Source organism: Asterias amurensis, chromosome 14 (assembly GCF_032118995.1).
Source record: "Asterias amurensis chromosome 14, ASM3211899v1".
NCBI classification, from domain to species: domain Eukaryota; kingdom Metazoa; phylum Echinodermata; class Asteroidea; order Forcipulatida; family Asteriidae; genus Asterias; species Asterias amurensis.
Window position 1 is genome coordinate 160,936 of NC_092661.1, and position 23,482 is coordinate 184,417.

The 23,482-nt window shown below is 36.8% G+C and overlaps 1 protein-coding gene across 1 annotated transcript; it reads right to left on the minus strand.

Annotated features, from left to right (window-relative positions):
* Window positions 1-2,057: 2,057 nt before the first annotated feature.
* On the minus strand, window positions 2,058-22,588 carry LOC139947594 (mitochondrial tRNA methylthiotransferase CDK5RAP1-like). Its single transcript, XM_071945545.1, has 10 exons — window positions 22,092-22,588; window positions 21,229-21,332; window positions 19,791-19,926; window positions 14,517-14,727; window positions 13,568-13,688; window positions 12,711-13,066; window positions 11,512-11,698; window positions 10,800-10,949; window positions 5,678-5,818; window positions 2,058-5,077 (listed from the first exon to the last, which is right to left on the minus strand). The coding sequence occupies exons 1-10, from the start codon at window positions 22,579-22,581 to the stop codon at window positions 4,970-4,972; spliced, it is 2,004 nt and encodes a 667-aa protein (XP_071801646.1). The 5' UTR covers window positions 22,582-22,588; the 3' UTR covers window positions 2,058-4,969.
* Window positions 22,589-23,482: the final 894 nt, after the last annotated feature.

The following is a 23,482-nucleotide window of genomic DNA, read 5'->3' on the forward strand; positions in this document are numbered from 1 at the left end:
GAACTGCTAGAACTCATAAGAACTGATACAGCTGATTAGAACTGATAGAACTTATAAGAACTAATATAAGTTGCAAGAACTGCTAGAACTCATAAGAACTGATATAACTTATAAGAACTGATATAGCTGATAAGAACTGATAGAACTTATAAGAACTGATAGAACTTATAAGAACTGATAGAACTTATAAGAACGGATAGAACTTATAAAAACTGATCTAGAATGTGAAAATATCTAAAACTTCGCTTGATGGGTTTTTGTCGTGCTCATATCCAGCTATAGTTTCAGCCTGTGTCTTACAGCGTTCAATGTCATGGCTCTGTTTATAGGACTTCGGGCCCGAGCGTATAGACGGGATTATAAGCATTGCCATGAAACTCAAGGCCCAGACCAGAGTTCCACTCATATCTTATAACCAATTGCTCATGCACAAGTGCAGTGATTTAATATCGAATCGTAACGAACAGGTGGATATACGGGTTATTTTGTGTCTGTCCGACGCATCATTTTCCATACCCTAGGATGCGTTTTCGCAGTCGTAACTAATACTGTTTCGTTTGAATTGGCTTTTGGTTAACCAGTGGCCAGTGACCGAAACATTTAATGATTACAGACGCGAAATAACGCACCCATGGCATTCCTTCTAAGAAATGTCACTGTTTGATAGACTTTTAAGAGGCCCTAGACCTTACATGTCGAATTTGTTTATCTACAAATAACCCCAAAACAAAGGTTCTCTTTCCAAAGATTCTAAGATGATTGCAAGAGGGAGGGCTGGAAGGTCGTGTTGACGACGTATAGCAATAACGTCGTCTATTAACTTTCCCTTTCTTCTCGGTAGACATCCATATACATTGTGTACAAGTTAAACGGATAGGTCAATTCCTTCTCTTTACACGCATGACGTCCACTAACTCAAGTCTCACTAATTGCTCGGTGATTGGTGGGTTCGCTAAGAGCCTGCGTCCAGTCCAGGACGGACAGGTGCAACCACCCGAAATGCTCTTGATCCATTAGGTCAATTTAAACAGAGACTAGATCAACCGACTGACAGAACAATCAAGGACGGACAGACAGACAGACTGACTAACGGACAGACACAACACATCTCAGTGTATTGGACTGACAGTGTTTTACGATTAGTTGTAATTACGGCTGTTATAATCAGACACTAATAAGTTGATTTATACCTGCTATTAAAAGTAATTTAATAAACACATTTCTGCACCAAGAGTCTTTTTGTACAGTTTGATTTATTTCGATTGTCTCATCCATTGTCGTGTGTTTCTGCATGAGTCCTTCCTTTATTGGCGACATTTTATTTCGGGTATGTCTTCACATTATCTTGACACTGTCTTGACACTGTCTTGACAGGTAAGATCCTGACAAAGTATCTTGCAGTGTGCAAACACCTGCGGTAGATGTATTTTAAGTGCGTGCACTTTATCTTTGTTTTACTGACTCATCGGGTAGTTTCTCACGAACCTAAGAAGGAGCAGGGCGGTAACACAACATGGAGAAGAGAGGACGAAGGTTTTTATCGTGCACGCATTAGACATGTTTAGTCTTGTTTCGTGTACGGTTAGTGCCACTTGCGCAGATACTAAAAAAGGCTTTTTATTGAAGATAATATCCTGTGACGACAGGAAGATGTGGTCGCAGGGTTTTATATTGTTGTCATGAAGATATGGTCGCAGGGTTTTATACTGTTGTCATGAAGATATGGTCGCAGGGTTTTATACTGTTGTCATAGGACAATATATTCATCTTTTTCTTTCTGCAATCCGCAATCAAGGCCAAGCTTTCCAGAAGCTCAAAACACAAATCTGTCTATGATTCGTATTGATCTACCTTCTCGTCAGTATTTCATTTTTTTGTGACAATTTAAGACAATTTTTTACTCAATAACTTGAACTCAGTAAATGAAAAGTGAATTTCGTAAATCAGCCAAAGGCAACTATGTCAAGCTTGGGAGTATTTGTTTTCTTCAAGTTTCACGGAGCAATAATTTAGGACTTATTTTTAGATTGTCAGTTGCCATTAATGTCTGTGTTTGCTTGGAGCTAGTATGAGCTTAAGCCACCCAAGAGAGCAAGATGTTTTTATATTATTGTTGCTTTATTTTTCTACGTACTTGCGAAGAACAACACTGTATTCTAGGTCAAATAAATCAGACACTGTCAGAAATAAATGGCATGAAACCAGGGGTTAAGAGGAAAGATATAGGAACATGAAAGTAGCTAGTAGTCATGCATAGCTTGCATATGTTGTTGTTGCTGTTGTTCCTTTACTTCGTATAATATCTCGGGTTTTTAATCATGATGTAGTCTTTAAACATGAATTTCAGTCAAGACAGTTTATGAAGTCTTATAAGTCTTATATTATATAAGCGCACGTATCTACCAAACAAGGTACTTGAGTCGCTGAGTATATACAAACTTTCAGAAAGATATGGGTTATTGCAGTGATGAATTCTGAGACCCTATATTATTTAGACCTTATGAGGGTTTACAAGGTGTTACAGCGGCGCATACAGCAGCCACAGCCAGGAACATCGGGCGTACCCCTTCTATTTTCGATAAGTGTACTGCGTTCGTTTACATGCGTTACACAACACATGGGACCAACGACTTTACGTCCCATCATAAGGACGAAGCAATGGTTACATGCTTAATAAGGACACAAGTGTCATGGCTGGGGATTTGAACCCACACTACTAACACTCTAACCCTTTGTATGTGCTTGCAATACCAATACTTATCATTACATCTCCTATAATTGATAGATTTTATAAGCAAATCTAGATTCCTTTCTTAATAGAAGTCCAGACCTAAAATGGCATAGTCCGTCACACAAAGTTCGCAAAGAAGGCAATTACTTTAATATAGACTTTTTGATAAGTGCGAGTACACGTTACATTATGTAGAACATGAAAACCGACAGCGCAGTGCCATTTGTTTCGAGAGGGGAATACAGGAGTATAAAATCGGACTTTGTTCCCTTTTAAATCTGCACGAATGAAAGCCTCATTTATCATCAAAACCGGCTAGCAGTTGACCTATTTGTTTTATCAAACAATTCCACTTCAAACCCGGAACATACAACGTTTCGATACTTAGTTTCAAAAGTTAGATTTATAAAAGCGCACGACACAAAACAAAATCAGTATTTTCGTATCAGATAATTTCCAGACATTTAGAAAAGTAACTTGACTGCATTGTTTGAAGTTACTTGTTATAACTTTACAAAAATCATAATGAGGTTTTCAGCAGAGTTCAAACTGACATGTTCGTCTTTTGATAAAAATTTCGCAAAAGAAAATGGGTAATTCCGTTAGTTTAGAAGTTCGGAACTGAAACTTCTAATAAACCAATACATCACTTAAGATAATTCAATGTAAAAGGTTCGTGTGGATTCAAGCCATGAAATTGAATCAAATTCCATTCATCAACTTGTTTAGTTGTTTTGTAACTAACAATGCAATAAAACCTCAGCTCATACCCCGCAGGGTTGCTAATACTTGATTTGTTAACTTCACAGACTTAGCTTTGTTCCTTTTATAACATTTTGAGAAGTATCGGTTTTAATTCAAACAAACATTTATTTTGGACACAGACCCAGGAACATATTTCACTAACCGAAATCGATACTTTTGGATTTTAATATAAACTATTTTTTACGAAAGTGAACAGAAGTGGCAACCGAGACTTACTCGTAAAGTAAAGCAAAGGTTATCCATAAATGTGCCTCAATTCTTCTTCGTCTTAATGTCTTAGCAGGGACTATTCTTGTAAGAAAAAGAAACAGCTGAACAAGCAAACTGTACGGAAATCTTCTCACAAACATTGCTTTAGTAATTTCCTCTTCGTCAATGTCAAACAAAGCTTAAAGTGCTTCATGAATCCAGCCTTAAACAACATTATAAAACCTCAAGATATAAGACTATGAGTCTTGAGACATTCAGCAATCAAACCATATAGTTCTACAAACTATCACCTTGGCATTCGGTTTAGGCTAGACTTGCAGTTTGATGACAGGTTTGGTTGATAAAAAAAGGAAACATTAAATCCTGCTGACAGGAAATGGGTTTTCCAGATGGAAATGAACTTCATATCAGTCCATTATGAAGCTAAGAGCAAGGACACGATTAACTACTCAGACGTTTGGGTTGTAAACACGGTTTCAAATAAACAGGGATGTAAGTGTCGGGACCACGCTGTAAATATTTGGGTTATTTGACCAGAAGTGAATAGTTCCATATTCCGATAAATTATATGGTCTGGTCACCTTTAAGCCTTAAAACAAAATTGTAAAGATTTCAATTCAGTGTTTGCGTTATTGATAAGCTGAATAATATAGAAGCATATTTTTTAAGGCAACCAGTTGTACACTCTAATAACACAGTAAACTATGAACAATGTTTATCATAATAGACAAAGCATAATTGCTGTACAAACGCACTGCTCAAATAAGCATAGATTTGTTGTCAATTATGCTTACAAATGAAGACTGATTGAACAAACCAAGCTCTCTCTTTGAACATTCATTGATAATGTAGCTCAATAAGCCTGTTTATTTGTAGGGTAGGGGTTCTTCAATTATCGTAATCAAGGTTTCAAAAAATCAAACTACACAGAACATAATGCACTAAAGATAAGAGTTTCACTGACATGAGATATAGCATGAAACGTACACTTCGCTGGAAACTGTTTAACTTTGGTATTCAGTCAGCTATGTGTCTCTTTAGGGAGGTCCTTCTATTTTATTAGTCTGTAAGGGTTGGCAACTTCAATCATTACACTGACAATGGCTAAGAGATACATTAGAATAAGTACATCCAAGAACCCTCAGAAAGATAGAAGGTAAACTTGCACTACTAAATCGATCAGAGTATATAACTGAAGACAATTTATTGATACCAACCCTCTCTATACTGACCTATCATTTCTTCACTTCTATCTTAGAATCGCTAACTGCTGTGCCTTGTAAACACATCTACATCCTGACTGTATAACTCTTTAATGGTCGTATGATACAACGGTGTTCCCTTCAACACCTGTGAATTGCAACTCCCAATCTGAAAACAAATCAACAAAATCATCATCAATTAGCATCAATTAGCATCCAGCATTTGTTTTTTAAGTCATATCAAAGCAGCATTTACTTCCACACTTAAGGAAGCAACAAAAAGTAGGCCTACAGTAAATATCAATGTGGAGGCAGGTTTAAAAAAAGCGGGGCATGTCTAGGAACAGCCTATAAAATGAAGAAAGCCCCAGATACTATAGACAAATTGCTGTAATTCTGAGCAACGCTGCAATCATGACAGCCCCATCAAAATGTCTTAGCTGATCTATTTATAACAGGAAATACTGTCTCAAACATTTTCATATCTTTCCCATCATTATACAGTGTACTTTATTGTTGCATATAAGGACACAAGTGTCACGACTGGGACTTGAACCCACACTCTGCTGATCAGAAACATTAGAGCTTGAGTCCAGTGCTCTTCCCTACATTTGTTAAGGGTACAACCTTAGAAAAGTCACCACTTTAATAACTTGCACAAACAGAAACAAACTTTCTGTATTTTATAAGAAGCTTAAGTTATCTTTGGTTGAAGGATTAGTCAAGAATAGCACGGTCATTAGTTATTGATTAACTTATATTGACTTACATGTACAGCCACGTAATCACCAGGTTGGATTGACTTCACAGTAGATGTATTATGACCATATGGAACCTTTATATCAGGTAGGATGACTTTAATGTAACCATCATTACGACCAACAAGATCATTATCAGATCTCTTACTGACCTAAATGATAGACAAACAAAAACAACATTAGATTAACAGAAGCATGTTATCACACTATGTGTTTGTTTGGGATTCATCCTTGCAGAATGTTGTGTGAAAGACAAAACAGAGCCTTGGGCCGGCAGAATGTCATTTGCTCAAAACAGAATTTGGAACTTGCAGAAACAAAAACCGAGCTTGAAACTTGCAGAATGTTCTGTGTACTACTCGCAGAATGACTATTGTCTTCGTTCAGGACTCCGTTCTTCTACCGATAAAACTCAGCTTAACACTCATGAATCTAGATTAACTTATGGCAAACACGCCTTCTCACACTCTGCTGCTGAACTTTGGAACACTCTCCCAATTAATGTCCTTAAATCTTCTTGTGTTGTTACTTTTAAGAAAAAACTTAAAACTTATCTCTTTCCTAAAAGGTAGATTAATGATTTGTTTCCTGCAAGTTTTAGTTTAGCCTTTTCTTTGTTATGCGCTTTGATCAAGTTTTGGAAAAGCGCATTATAAATACCCTTTTTTTTCATTCCATACTTTAATCCACAGAGCATACTAAATAAAACGAGCTGATTATTATGTTCAGTTTGTTAATCTTCATAACCATTGGATGTCCTCACTTTCTACATCATTAAATATTCCCTGAAACACTGCGGCAAGGATCATTTTAAAACAAGAGGATATTTGCTGAACTTAAATATGAAATATACAAAAAACTCTGATGATAAGTGATTTCAACTGAAGAAGCCGAAGGTGATGTACTTTATAATGGAGAGACACAATACAATGCAATAAAGGCTTTGACTACATAGTGATAAACGGATGAGACCAGTCAATTACATTACAATACTGATGGACTTTCCTGCACTTATTCAGTTGATTTCCCTCTACTCAAATTATTCAATTTCATTTCCTCTTCTTCTTTACACATAAATTTGTTCATATTATTGGTTTCTGAAGGTGTTATTCATCACTGGTTAGCTTGACACACTCTAGCCTGAGGTAAAATAAGGAATAATCTAAACAGGTTGTGTTTACTACAAAGCATCTCGTTCTCAAAGGATAATAAGAATAACAAACAGGATCTAACAAGGTCTTTCATTCAATACATATTTTTGAGTAGTTTCCTCTTCTTTTCCCCTTCTGTTAATCTAAAAACATAAAGGAATGAATAGAGTAATAAATGAAGTAATGAATCTTCTTGACTTCAGCGCAATTGCACATTTTAAGACAATGACGTCATTTAGCTCTATTATCTGAAAAAGGAAATATTGCCAAAGGGTTTTTCTTTTGAAAGACTTTCTCATGCAGTGACAAATAAATGAAAATAGTCTTGTGTGAATGGTTGGAAACTTTACAAATAATTTGTAAAGCTTTTAATTAAAAACATTGTAATTAAAATTTAAAATTTAATTATTAATGGAAAACCATAAACATTCAACTGCTTCTTTTGGCTTTAATTAAAATACAGATATTACTTTCTTCATAAGACATTTAGTTTCTAAAATCTGATGCTCCATGTTTATGTGTTTTATGAGCTTTGATGTAATGCTTATTCATCTGTTCAATGAACTACACAACACCACAATAAGAACAAGAATACTGAATCTGACTAGGTCTAGGTTGCAATCATAGACCGCCGCAGCCAGAATATATTATAGTGTTTTAGTACTTCAATAAGAGTAGCATTTCATGGCAAGATTTATGAGCATCCAAACCTACGTGTATGAAGGGCTTTAATACCCGGTACTAACTTCTACTCATTAAATATAATCTACATGTGATTTTAATATTTTATGCTAAATTGACATCAGGGAAAGGGAAACTATTTACATTCTAAAAAAAACCTGATGATCCCTGAACTCAGTAAACTCAGTCAGTACTTGCTTGAGCTCTGTAAAAACAAGAAATCAAGAACCTATTATCCCAAAGGGATTTGAACCCACAATAAAACATCTACTCTAGAATGACAAAGGTATACGGTTCAAATCCAACCAAGATAATATGCCAATGGATTCTATTTTCAGGGGACTCGATGGTATTAAGTGCTCAACACACATCGATGTATGGGTAGAACATAATCTATATTATATTGGTGATGATATTAAAAAATCCATCGATCAAGCGTTCCTACAAACTGAAATGTATTATGTACACGTATAGGTCAAACAGAATATATCTAATAACAGTGTGTAAGGAATCAATGGTCCAAATAAAGTAACTTTATAATATTGGCAAGGAAGTAGAGAAAGAAAGGTTAATTGCAAACAATGCAACTTTTATACCAGCGCTCCTTCTTTGTCACTAAATGAAATTTCACAGAACCTTTTCCTGTTTGCACGTCTTGTTTCCTACGACTTGCGTTTATTGCTTTTATTATTTCAATTCCTAGACCAATTCTAGTTCCTCAACCTTGGTTTCAACCTGTATACCTCCAGTAAAATCAGGTTTTTATTATAACACAAAAGCAGCCAACATCCGCTGAGAGCGAAGTGTTGCAATTAACACACTCCATGCATTCCTTATACAGGTTGTTAGTGGCGTCTATTAGGGAAGCAATTCTAGCAACCTCAATCTCACGTCAACTTCAATGACACGCATCATCACCTTCAAATCATTTCTAAATCACTGAGTGTGCTTTTGGTTCCCGACGGTACACACACTGATCAATCTAGCTGGACTTTCCAGCACGCATGCTCTGCTTAATCCAATGAGATAACAAGTACGTTTTATGCTTAACCTCAGTCATTTTAATAACAGCAAGAGGTTTGAAGGGAGTGTAATCACTCTCAAAATTAATGGCAATCAATATAATTATTTGGTTAGAAGTGTACAGCAGCTTTCGAAAGTCTAAAGCATTTGGAGAAACATTTCACTTTGAAGTAATGGATTATAAGACAAGATATTAGTTTGTATGGCCCAAAGTTTGAATCTGAAAAGCATGACTGTCAGTAAAGCTTCTTAGATTGTGTATTCCTATCACTAATTATTCTTCCTGCACGGACATTTCAATCTAGATGTTTAACAATACCCAGAAACGCAACACCTTTTGTAATGAAATGTTCACACATGTATAAAGCATTAAAGCTCAAACAGGTCCAAAAACCAAATGTAGACCCTGCCTTCAGGAGTAATGAACTGTAATATCAAAGCTTTTCTGAAACTGTTGGCCGAGGCCAAAAACATTTATTTTTAATTCATAATATTTGAAGCACCAAACTAACCAATTTGGCATTGGCATGGCAACGGCCGAAATTATCCTTCTGGGCTTGTATATGCATTGCTTTGAATTTGGATGATTATGTGAAATTTACCTATTTAAAGGCTGCATTAGCATTTCATAAAAGAATAGTAAATAATTAAATGAATTGATATAGGTGGGTGTTTGAAGACTGCTATGAATGTATGAAAACGATCTCAGTATGTGGGCGAGTACCATTCATTTAAAATTGGGTCGCTTTTTTAAGATTGTTTATGTTTTGACAGCTTATAACCGATATTGTAGTAGTTCGATTTCAACATCAGCCAATTATCATTAAGATGGGAAATTAATCTTACAAAATTACAAAACAAAAATTAGTATTATTACTTGTATTATTATTATAACTATTTTTTGGTTTTGTTTTATTTTTTGTTGCCAGACATTTTCAATGTTTTACCACACAGTCAATTAATTGTTTCATTGTTTTATTTTGCTTGTTGTCATCTTGTTGGGGGCGAGGGTGGTGAGAGACTTTAGGATAATATGTATTGACTGAGTAACAAAGCAAGTAACTGTAGAACATCAAAAGTAAAGAAACCTATATGTATTATTGCCTACTGTTTCCCTTCATTACATTATCTCACTATCACAAATTGGGTCATAACTCATAAGTCACGTTCCTTAGCTCTTACGCAAGCTTCTACAATTACCTATAGCCTCATTCTAAGCTACGTGCAACAAGAATGAAAACCGCTCTACCCAGTTTCTCTACGTGACCTTGATATCAATTTTAACAAAGATGCTCAATCTGTCTACAACTCAACATAGGCAATAATTTGATTACATCAGAAGATCATCACATAAATTAATTATAGAATAACTAGAGAGATGTTGACTGTACGTGTACATGTAAACCAGGCCACAGCTGTGCTCTCACCATAATATGAAGTCCTTTCTTATTTCACAAACCCATTAGACATTAATCAAGCAACAAAAAAGAACTAGATGACCCAATTGTAAAGAAACCTACATTTTCCGAAAATCAGTTTTATATAAAGAAAAGAAAATTGGGACTAATTGCTCTCCCATTCCGGTAAAATCAAACATCAGAAGGTAAGGATGATTAGTTGATTGATTGAATGAATGATTGATTGATGAGTGATTGATTGAATGATTGATTGAATTTATTTTGATAAAAAAATGTCAAAAATCCATACACAACAACGGGAGAAAAGACAATGAAATAAATTAATAGAACACAAGAGAAAAATACAGCAACAAACTATCCAAGGATCACACAAAAAACAAAGCCAATATCTTAAAGGCTTATTTCCATTGGGTTTTAGCTTCTTACCCATTGTATTATTGCTGCAGTCAATTGAATAAGTGGAGCATTTTACCAATGCATAAGAAACACAAATTATGCTATTGATTATGTCTAAATTACTGTAATTTTATTGATTTGTTTCTAAAAGCTTTCTTGGATTCAATGGCAAATGGATGAAGGGATAAGTCACAACTTCACTATGATACTCTTTAACTCAGGATTCATATTGAAGGAACATTACAGAATTGGTAAGAAAAAAACAAATCAGGAAGATCACATATATTTACATAAAACTTACACAGTCTATTGACGATGATAGTCATGATAGTAGAAAACATCCCTTGAATTAAGTTTGTAAGTTTTTGTATATTGTGGATTAAATAAAATGCTTCCACAACCAGCATCTGTTTTGTTAGCAAAACCAATTCTGTAGTGTCCCTTTAACCTTTATCATGACTTACCCCATCAATGAGGACTAGTTGTTTTTGTCCGATCTGTGCTGCGTTACTTTCCTCCATTCCCTGTCTACATACCGTGATGATTTCTTTAAGCCGTCTCAGTTTCACTTCTTCAAGAACATCATCTTTCATCTTATGATAGGCGTTTGTTTTCTAAGCAGATACAAAATACTTCAATTATTATCACATACAGAGCTGTAAACTCTGCACCAGAAATGGTTGCAGTAACTAAGTCTATTTGTCTGAGGAGTTTGGATGGATCAACAAATTGTCAAATAACTCAACTGTTTGATCAGTTTGGTGATGGGATGGTGGGATTCTTGAATCTTTGCTGTCAACTAGTCCTATCCATTTTTTCTAAAATATTTCAGTACCGTTTTCTACTTGAAGATCACTTATTCAATATCAAAGTTATTCATCAGCAACCTTTACAGAATAAATCTTCTTAGATGTTACACATCAAGTGTGTCTTTGAGGTGTAATGTTTAATATAAATCTTTCTGTCTTTTTTTCCCCGAGTCCAACCTGTCTCAACGTGCACCTCATAACTAGGTCTATAAAATGAGATGTGGTTTCACATCAAGTTTGCCCCTTTATTCTTTTAATTAAGGCTTGTTGTGACGCATAACTTTAATACAGGCTGAAGGAGTTAGGTTCATGAATTAAAAAAAGGCTTTGATAAATAGTGAAATAAAATTTATATAACTGCACTTACTTTTCTCATGCTGTAAGCAAACAAGAAGGCATAATTGTAGCGGACAAGTTGCAATAAAGACAAAGTATCTTCATGTTCCATCTCGGTCTCTCCACAAAACCCAGCAATAAAATCACTGCTTAATGAAACATCAGGAATAATAGCTCTGATGTGCGCCACCAACTCAAGATACGCTTCCCGCGTGTATCTAATAAAAAGAGAAAACAATTAAACTCATCAGGAAATGGCTTTGATTCTGAATTAGGATTGTGTAGCAAACCTAGTACGTCATTACTGGGCTGGACAAGAAAATGGATGCTACTCTTTCAGCCTCTACATGCCCGATACATGTACTTCACAGAGGCAATGTAGGCGATTGCCTCCATGCTCCCTGGTCATTGCCTTAATGGTCCCCTTGAGATGCTACAGTACGTGCTACAACTTCCTCACAGGATGCCCTTTACCAAGGAGAAATTGCCTTGGTGCCCTTGCCCTTTCAAAATCGAAACATACAGAGGGCATAGAGGCCTCTGTAAAGAAGGCCCCCTGATCAGGCCTGCTTTGAATGACTGTACAGTTTGGTTATATTTGTTTACTGCCTTCATTGAATTAGTCTTTTAGTAAAAAACAATGTTTGGATACATTAAATATTTGTATGGACCTTTACAAGCTGAAATATGAACTTTTCTATATCAAATGTGATGATCAGAGTCCAGTTTCAGATTACATTAACATTTTGACCCTGAAGACGAGCAGAGTATACTGAATATTAATTTTGGTTTTTACCTATACACCGATGTGTGTTAGCACTGTATACTCAGTACTTTCCCGAGTCCTGTGAAAAAATATCACAGGCATGTTACTCGGCTGGGATTCGAACCCACGACCCTTGCAATTCTAGAGCAGTGTCTTACCAACTAGACTACCGAGGTTGCCCGGCAGCTAGAGGCAGTTCGAATCCTATGTTTTGGCAGCGGGTACCGCAACGATATATACAGAGTATACTGTTTGAAACGTCAAGAACACTGTTTGAAACGTCAAGAACAAACCAGCTCATTTCAGAGCACAACACTTCCTCACAATAAGGCATGGTTGTATCTTCAAGTGAACTTTACTTCTACAAGCATGTGAGGCGGAGGGACTTGGTATGCATCACTGTACTGATCCATATCTATTATTACTATTAACTCCTGAGAATGTGATATCTACAAGTCATTTACCCTCTTCGCATCCTCTTCAAGACATCGGAGTTTCCACTCTGTGCCGGCATGTGAACTTGCTTACATATATTATCTCGATCTCGAATCAAATACAACACTTCATCTGGAAAGTCTTTCGGATGTGGCGATGTAAATCTGATCCTTATTTCAGGATCCACTGCCGAGACTTTCTCTAAGAGATCAGCAAATCTTAGACCACCCTTTTTGTCCTTGTAGATGGTGTTGAATCCCTTAGCAAGATGAGAAGGTTGGTGAGATGAATTATCAACTGCTGTTTCATGTCCATAATAAAGAGTTTCCGAGGTATCTCTGTAGCTGTTGACATTCTGACCAAGTAGAGTTATTTCTTTCACACCCTGTGTTTAAACAAAATGAAATACTAGTAGGTTAAAATTTTAAACTAGCCATCTTCTCCTGGGGCTGAAACAGGGTTACCCACTTTGAAGTCCATACAAATGTACATGTAGGCTTGAGTGTCATCCATCAGAAGCCTGGCATGCCTAGCTGGTAGAGCAAAAAGCACGACCTCCCCAACTCTCCAAAGCAATCATGGATAAGTGTCTTGCTTAAGGACGCAAGTGACACGACCGGGATTCTAACCAACACTCTGCTGTTCAGAAACACCTGCCGTCGATTTCACAAAACTCTTCCTAACTTAAGACTAATCTTAGGACTTAAGACGAGTCCCAACCCTGCACTGTAGCATGTAGACCTTAAGATTAATCCTAAGTTAGGAAGAGTTACTCGTCCTACATAACTCGAGATAAGACGAGTCCTAACTCTTTGTGAAATTGAAGGCAGAGCTTGAGTCGGGTGCTCTTAACCACTAGGCCACTAAAACCACAATGAGTTCCTACCTGATCAGACAGTATTTTGACTTCATCAATAATAGAAGAAACAGGTCGACTTCTTTCTCTTCCCCTCGTGAATGGAACGATGCAGTAACTACACATATTATCACAGCCTCGCATTATAGATCTACAGTATCAAAATACACAAGAAATGTACATTAACTGAAAATGTAAATTTGTTTGGGACTGATCTTACATTGACGTGTGGTAAGCACTAAATAGAGGTCGTTCACACGCCGTACTAAAGTTGGTCTAAGTCCACTTAGACCGGTTCGGGTTCAACTTTTGTGCGTGTGAACGCAAATAAAGTTAGACCGGATCGGGTCTAAGCCCCAAAACTTAAACCTTTTAACACTGCGTGTGGACAGAATGACATCCGGTTTTAACTCACAACGGACGACCCATTGTGTGGTTCAATGCACACGCCCGGGACCTGGAGCGATTGTATACGGTTTCTGTTGCCTCTGATGCCGAAAAGCACCGAGTATTTATAATTATGTTACTTTCTTGCCGCTTACCGAGTTGGCGAAAACAACTCGGTATTTGTTGAGTGCTCTACAATAAATTGAAACTGCTTTCCTTGAGACAACTAATGTGTGATAAGAACTAAATACTTGGTAATTTCTTGAGTACATAAAATAAATAATAATAATAAGAAGAGAACTTTAACATCTAATAAATTGAAGACATGGTGTAATCATTCCCAAACACAGCTCATGGCATTAAGTCATGTGACAATAAAATTTAAACAAGTTCAAGGGACAAAATGTAAAATTTAAAATGTTCCTGAATTATTTGTTTGACCCATTCTCTTATTCGAACAAATAATTAATATAGATTACAGAACAATGCCTAGCACAATAAAAACAAACACAGATGATTTTTTGAAAGTAAACCCGTTGTAAACACAGTTAAGTTATTTCTATTTCTCAATGATTAATTCCTGAATACTCACATGAACGCTGATTTGGATCCTTCACTTAATCTTACAGGAATCACATCTGCATAAGTTTCATCCATTGACAACATGACATTAATAGCGGACTGTCCAGAATGAGCGACGGACAAGAGTCTTGGTAGATCTCTGTAGGCGTCGGGTCCAGCAACAATATCCACTATCTTAGAACGTTCTAAAATCTCTTTCTTAAGACGTTCTGCCATGCAGCCTGGTATGAAGAGAGAAGGATTACATAAGGCTGGTTTTAAGACTCTTTATAAAGTCATCAAGATTCAAATAATAATGCATTTATAATGTGCCATATTGGGAGGGAGGGGATCCGTAAGACTGCAGGGGTTGTAGCCTACAAGTTTTAACATTTGATAAGACTAGAATTAATGAGAAAATGTTGTTCACACAGTTTGAATATCTCAGTTTATGTTATAGCCTAGGCGAGTGTGCTACAATACTCAACAGAATTGAACGAAAGATTTTTCAAAGTCAACATTAAAACACTATAGTATATATGTGATTTTTTCAAAATAGAGGTAAAATGTTACACAGCGAGGTACTATTATTCAATTGAATACAATACAATATACAATACAATGGGTTTTTTATATAGCGCCATTTCATTTCGACCACAGCGCTTTAAACGAACAATAGCAATGCAGATAATACAACAAATGAATAATGAAGCAATAAACAGACACTAAGGAAAAAGATGTTTTTTAAGTGCTTTCTTGAAAATAGGCAGTGAAATTGAGGTGCGTATTGTGATGGGAAGATGGTTCCACAGTCCTGGAGCGGCTAAGGAAAATGATTTATATGCAGCGGATTGAAGAGATTTGCTGCTCGGTTTATTTTCAGCAGGACGGGTTTTGTCTGATGCTGAGCGAAGCCCAACCCTAGTTTGAATGTGAAAAGAAAAACAAGATGAAAGATATGCTGGTGCAAGTCCTTTTAAGCATTTATACACATGCACCAATATTTTGAATTGAATGCGCTCTTTCACCGGGAGCCAATGTAGCTTTTTGAGAAAAGGAGTTGCATGATCATATTTAGAAGCACAAAATATTAGTTTGGCAGCCCAATTCTGAAGATGTTGAAGTCTATTAATTAGCTGTTCCGACGGGTCGGAACAGGTTTTGTTTTCGTCGAGATTTTTATTGTTTTTATTATTATTCTTTGTTTCCGCCTAAAACCCCATTGCATTTGTACACGTTTTTTGTTTATCCAAAAGAGTTAAATCATATATCAAATTGAAGCTTAGAACTTAAGCTTAATTCTAAATGTCACAAATGTTAAAATTTTTAATTAATTAACCACGTGACCCCCATTTGCATATTTAATTGGGAAATCTTTGTAGCATCATATCTTAAGAAGTTCACGGCCGATTCTTACCCTATTTGTAGGTATAGACTCCTTGGGGAGGGGAGATTAATTTTGAAAACCTGTGACCTCAAGATGACCTCTACTTCCGGGTTAACCGGAAGTGGGACCATATCTCAAGTACTATACAACCGATTTTCAAACTTTTTTCAGTTTTAGACCCTTGGCGTTAAAAATCAACTTTGAAAAACCGTGACCTCAAGTTGACCTCTACTTCCGGGTCAACCGGAAGTGGGACGATATCTCAAGAAGAACATGGCCGATTTTAGACTGTTTGTAATTAAAGACTCCTTGGGATTGGAGATTAGTTTGTAAAAACCGTGACCTCAAGTTGACCCTGTACTTCCGGGTAAACCGAAAGTGGGACCATATCTCAAGTACTATACAACCGATTTTCAAACTTTTTTCAGTTTTAGACCCCTTGGGCGATAAAGATAAACTTTGAAAAACCGTCACCTCAGGTTAACCTCTACTTCCGGGTCAACCGGAAGTGGGACCATATCTCGAGAAGTACACGGCAGATTTTAGACTGTTTGTAGTTACAGACTCCTAGGGAATTGGAGATAAGTTGCAAAAAACCGTTACCTCAAATTGACCTCTATTTCCGGGTCAACCGGAAGTGGGACCATATCTCAAGTACTGTACAACCAATTTTCTTACTTTTTTCAAGTTTAGACCCCTTAGGCGTTGAAAATAAACTTTGAAAAACCGTGACCTCAAGTTGACCTCTACTTCCGAGTCACCCAGAAGTGGGAACAATATCGATTTTCTAACTTTTTTCAGTTAGAGACTCCTTGGGCATTGGAGATTAGCCTTTGGTTACCATGACCCCATGTCGACCTCTAATTCCGGGTCAACCGGAAGTGGCACCATAACTCAAGACACTTTTCAGCATTTCAAACCTTTTTTCAGTTATAGATTCCTTGGTCATTTTAGCACATAATCCAAGCAAAAGAACACGGAACAGCTTTGTGTTTGTTCACAAACACCTAATGTCTAGTTTGAGTTGTGTTTGCTCCAAGTAAAAGTGCGTTGCCATAGTCCAATCGTGAAAGAACAAGAGACCTTGTAACCCTGCTACATGTGTCAACGTCTAGAAACCTTCTTATACGTGTAATGTTATGCAGATGGTATGACACAGACCTAGACAATGATGTTATTTGTGGAGACATAGACATAAGATTGTCAAAGACAATGCCAAGGTTCCGAACAGTTTTAGTGGGTGTGATAATTTCATCTCCAATATGCAGTTGAACACTGGGCATGAGGCGATTGAAATGAGGTGAGGTTGCAACAAAGAACTCGGTTTTATTGTTGTTCAGTTTCAACATATTTTCAGTCATCCAGGATTTTAATTCTACAATGCACTTTGTGAGCGCCTGTAAGGCAGACTGAATAGATGATGAATCCGAAGGTGTGAAACTGGTATATATCTGAATATCATCAGCATAGATGCGATAGAGTAGATTGTTCCCCTTGATGATTCTACCAATGGGAATGGTGTAAATGGTAAAGGATTTCGGTCCAACAATTGATCCTTGCGGCAATCCATAAAGCATATCGTGTGAGGCTGAATAAGTATTGTCTATCAAAACCAATCTCACATTCTAATCTGTTGAAAAGGACATTGTGATTAACAGTGTCGAATGCGGCACTTAGGTCTAAAAGCACCAGGAACACGCCCTTCTGATTGTGGATCATGCCCATGATATCACTTTTGACTTTCAGTAGTGCGGTTTCATTACTATGAGACACACAATAAGCTGACTGAAATTCCTCACCCAAACCGTTTTTAACAATGTGATCATTGATGTTGTTGACCACATGTTTCTCTATCAGCTTAGATAAGAACTTGATGTTAGCGACAGGACGATAGTTCTTGAGTTCGTCAGGATTCAGTGACCGCTTCTTAATGAGAGGGTTGAGTACAGTATGCTTTAGAATACTTGGGGAAAATGCCTGTTGTGAGAGACTTATTTATGATGCGTGTTAAAACCGGTAGAAATATGGAAACATTAGCTTTAAGAAACCAAGTGGGTACAGGATCCAATATACAACTTTGTGGCAGCTTTGTTAACAAGCTTAATAACATCTTCTTCAGACACTTGACTGAATTCAGGTAGTTTACATGCTACACAAACATTGTGGGAATCACCACACGTTACACTTGATTGAACATGTTTCATACTAGAATAAATGTTAGCAACTTTCTCTTGGAAATACACTGCAAAGTCATTACTTAAATCTTGTGCACACTCATATGCGGGTAACACTTTACTTGTATTATTCAAGAGCCCATTAACAATTTTAAACACAGTCTTTGTATCAGAAGCAGATTGCAGCTTTTCCGAAATATGCTGCTTTTTAACTTCCTCTATCCTGCAATTGACTGTTCAGTTTTGTTCAATATAAAGCTGGTGATGAACTTCTAGACGAGTCTTGCGCCACTTCTTTTCACACTTTCGTCGAATTCTGCGAGCTTCGTGTATGTTTGAGTTATACCAGGGTTGTCTAATTCTTGTTTTACGAGTTTTCATAGAGACAGGGGCAAAATGGTCCAAGGAATTGATTGTGCACTGTTCAAATGCCTCCGTCAGACAATCGATATTATCAACTCCAGCTATAATGTCGTTTAACTTCAATTTCAACTCTTTCTGAAAGTTGGCTGTATCAATTGTGCGAAAGTTCCGATTAGTAGTAACTTGTTTTGGGTTTTCTGCTTTGTCCAGCATGAGCTGAAAATCAACAACATGGTGATCTGAAAGCCTAACACCAACTGTACAGGCCATGATGAGATTATCTTCAGGTCGAGACAGGACCAAGTCCAGTGTATGGCCACATATATGGGTTGCCCCATGAACAAATTGTTGAAAACCAGCCATCTCAGCAGTTTCTAGAAAACGGGTGACGTCTGTTTTCTCCGGGCAATCGACATGAATGTTGAAGTCTCCCAACAGGACGACTTTGCCGGCTATCGAGTTCACGCATATTAGAACGTTCGCAAAGTCATCAAGAAACTGTGAAGTCTTCAAACCATTATTTCTGGATGGGGGAGGTTTGTAGATCTGGATATAGTAGATCTTGCGTCCTGTGTTTGAAATGATTGTGTACTCAAAAGTAGCAGATTTGAAATTGAATGGTATAATCTGAAACTTCAGGGGGCATCTGTACAAGACACCAATTCCACCATAGTTATCGGAATCTCTCGCAGCATTGATGAACATATAGCCTGGAGGGCAGAGTTCCCCAATAATAACATTATCAGAGTCATTCAGCCAGGTCTCTGTTAGAAATAATGCGTCAATCCCCTTGTCCAGCACATACTCAGAACAGCTGATTGTCTTATTTCTTACTGAATGCGCATTCCACAAACTAAATTTAAGGAAATGTGAAATGTAAACAGATCTATTACGATGCTTACGGATCCCTGCACGCACTCCTCTATGAGTTGAAGGTTTGGATTGTATTTTGAGAGACGTTATGTTCAACCATGAACTTAAGGGCACAGTCAATGTTCCAGTGTTCATATTTGAAAAAGATAAGACTGCCGGACGTATCAAGCTTTGAGTTTACTGGCCTGGCCAAAATAATGCTAAAACTACTGGCCCCTGCCCTGCAGTCCAGTGCAAATTGCAAGCATAATTGGAGCATTAATGTAATCACTTACATTACGTTTTAACCTCACACCGAAATAAAGATTGAATTCAACCTCCAGAAAACTGGTTTTGTATTAAGTTTCCAAGATTCAAAATAACTTTAGAGGATAATTTTGTTGTGTCTGAAATACTGCTTTGGCAGTGGCTACAACCGCAGGATACCCAAAGTCCTATTCCTCACCGCTCTCAATGCAGCCAGAGCCATAACCATAGCAATAGCCATAGTCACTTCGTTTACTCTTACCTAAAAGGCCAACTTTAAGAGGAGGTTGTCCCTTTTTTCTTCTCTTCTTAAGTGCCTGGAAATATTCCAATCTGTTCCAAATCTTCTGCTCTGCATTTTCTCTGATGGCACATGTGACAGCTAAGATCACATCAGCCTAAATAAAGAGGTAACAAATAAAAGAAACTTTTATAATCCTCTCTCTTGGTCATAATGTGTAATGTGATTTTTAATGGTTTATGCCTAATATTTTAATTGTTTTGTCAATGTCACGCACAGCATTGTCTGGAATTAGCGCAACTTGAATTACATAGCTACATGTTTTTCTATATGGTTTTCATTTCTAAAACTTTTAACTACTTAGTCTACATGTAGGTTTAAACAGTCACTAACAGTGCCTTTTTAAATGTATTTCTTTTAAATTAATGCAATATTCATTCTATAAACAGCTATGGCTCCTAAAGAATGATACCCAAGCCTACACCCTCATATAGACTGTGTCGAGGGTAACCCTGTTTTAGCCCCAGGAGTAGGTGACAACCAAGTCCCTGGGGCAGTCAAATGTAACCCTAATGGATAATTTATTTAAAAAAAAATAATAATAACCAGGTAAAAGCATACATCAAATCACACATACACAAAAGCAGAGTGAAGAAAATAAGTTATCAATTAAAGGTTAAAACATGCATGAGATGCACACACACACTAAAGTATAGCAAGAAGAAAAAATAATTATGCATACAAGTAAAGCTGGTAAGCACCGGCAAATACACACACAAAAGTATAGTTAAGAGAATATTATGCAAAACTATTAAAAGCATGCATCAAATACACCCACAGTGACACACAAAACTATAGTTAAGAGAATATATAAACTTTGCATAAACTGGTAAAAGTATGCATCAAATACACACACAAAAGCATAGATAAGAAAATGTAAACCATGTAAACTGGTAAACGCATGTATCAAATACACACTTAAAAGCATAGTTAAAGAGAATATTAAACTGTGCATAAAATGGTTTACATGTAGCATGCATAAAATACAGACACAAAAGCACACGTGCAGTTAAGAGAATATAAATATAAAGCTAGACCCAGAAGCTGAGGCGCTGTATTCCTTTTTTTGGAAATTTTGACATTGATACATTGTAGTATAAAGGGGCAGACAGATAATGTCAAAATTTCGAAATAAGAAATACAGCGCCCCAGTTACTGGGTCTAGGTAAAAGCATGCATCAAATACAAACAAAGAATATCAATAAGCAAGCAAAGGCATAAAAAACATTGCAAAGTTGGAGGTAAAACAAGTTTTAGAATAGGATTTTAAAATTGGGAGACAATGCTATAATTTATCTCAAACTACTGGCAGTGGCTGACAGGACAGGCGCCAACATGCACCACAAAATATAACTGGAAAAAATTTAATAAGAAATTGGTCAATGGTAGAAAGTCTTACCTTTAAAACATCCTGCACTTTTTGAAATCCATTTTCTTGTAGTATTGCCCAAGCAATCTCTGTGTCGTTAACATTCATCTGGCATCCATACGTCTCAAAATATACTGAGAAATGATTTCAAGTGAAGTATAAAGAACGTAAACACACCGAAATGGCCAATTCCTTCTTATCTAATAAATGAACTAAATACACAACAAACTTCAAAAGATCAACATAAACAAATATATATATGTTCACAAGAACAGAACAGTTCATTTGCAATCAATTGGTCATTAAACCAAACAATCATAATTCAATTGGTGAAAACTTTAACTCCACGTATTGCAAAAATGTTAATCAAAAAGCAATATATAGTTCTAAAAGATTGTTGATGAATAGAATGCTATCATGGCAGCATGGGCAGGGAGGTGGGAATAAATTATTGTGCACAAAAGAATAAAAACAATTATTGCTAAAAAAGATCATGTGTATCGTAGGAGGTCCTGTTTTCGAGGTGTCCCTAAAATCGTGGCAAATCTTTTACCTCTCAGTAAACAGTCCCTAGAGATAAAAAGTGTGTGGTTTTATTTGCCAAGCAAAGAGTCTCCTCTCCCTTGACCAAAACTTAGAGACACGTAAGGCTCTACTGGTTATTTGCACGTACTTGTAAATGCAAAAAGTTTTGTATTTTAGGCATTTAGGGGGGGGGGGTGAGCTTTGAAAAATCTCACGCATAGCTGGCCTCTGGACTTGGCATCTCTGTCAAAGAAAAAGGCACAATACCATGAAAACTGGTAAGGTAAGAGGAGGATATAAAAGTTATGAGTTAGTCCATGGTTAGTTAGTCATTATTCAGTTCATGAGTTGACAAAATTAAAACGAACCTTTTCTGTTCCTAGCTTCAAATGAATTCGCCTCAAGATATGGAACAGAATCTGCAGTCGAGAAATCTTCACCGTGAATGACAGGATTGGAAACATTGTCATCAACATTCGATATGATAAAATCTTGCAAGGAAGGCCCATCTTTCAATTTGTCCTGAAATGCCACTTTAATCTTGGGTAACTTTGTTGGATTGGTACTGGTAGACGGCGTACATGATGTAGCTGGCGGTTCATTGCTATACTTTCTAATGTTGACATGATTACCAATGAAATTGCGGTGGTGGCTTTTTTTATTTTCGCGACTATTCAATGCTGACTCACAGTTTCTCAAGCACAAATTATGAATTCCTTCAATGTGATATGTACTTATCTGTTGCCTCATGCCACAGAGAAAGTAAGGATGGCAAGAAACAGTTGTCTGTCTTTTAAGAGACAAAACTTTTGTGAAACAAGTTCCAATTCTCGTTGTGCCTGCCATGGAAGCCGCCATGTTTTAGTCTCTTTAAAGTTGGGCTCTTGGGGGCGCTCTTCAAAAATCCAGTCCTGGAGATGAGAGGGGCGGGGTAACTTGTGGGGGTGGTAAATGTGGGGGAGTGTCTGGGGGGGGGGTTAAAGACTTTCTAATGTTGATAAGTTGGTTTTCTTGTATAAATTATTATACATAAGTAAAAGCTCAGATAATATACACAAACACACTCCCCACATGTTACCCCCCTCCCCCCCCCCCAAAAGAAAAGAAACCTACAATTCTGCAGAAAAATCACAAATCCAGCAGTTAAATACAAAAATTGCCAAAATAAAAAAATAATTCACAAGGAATAAGTCTAGCACTTTAATCAAGTTTAGGCCTGGGGTGGGGGCAAGGGAATCACAAGGGGCAAGTCCAGCTGATTAATAAAATTTTGGTAGAAAGGAAAAAATAAAAAGGGTAGGTCCAGCAGTTTCGGCAAAAAATGAAAAAGTCACGAGGGGCAAGTCTGTCAGTTTAATCAAATTTAGAAAACTTAAACGAATCTCAAGGGGCAAGAGCAAGTTCCTGCATGTACGTCTTAGCTAACTCGTTTCTCTTTTCCATGATACGGGACAAGGTGGTGTACTAAAACCAGGAAGAAGAGCCAAACACTACACAAGCATTATTAGGTTCAGTATTTATTATTTGTATCCCAAATGCAAAATGTGCATTAATAACAATAATGATCATCTACCACCATTCTTAATACAATGAGTAGCATGGCCAAATGGAATAATACTTTGAAACTAAAGCCTTGGTGTTGGCTATGACTTCAGTGCTCAATGACTTACTATAATGTTGTCAATGGCAACAGCCATAGCCAAGTGTCTAGGTTCAGACATGGATTAAATTGAGTTTACAGTTTGAAGGACTTATTAGT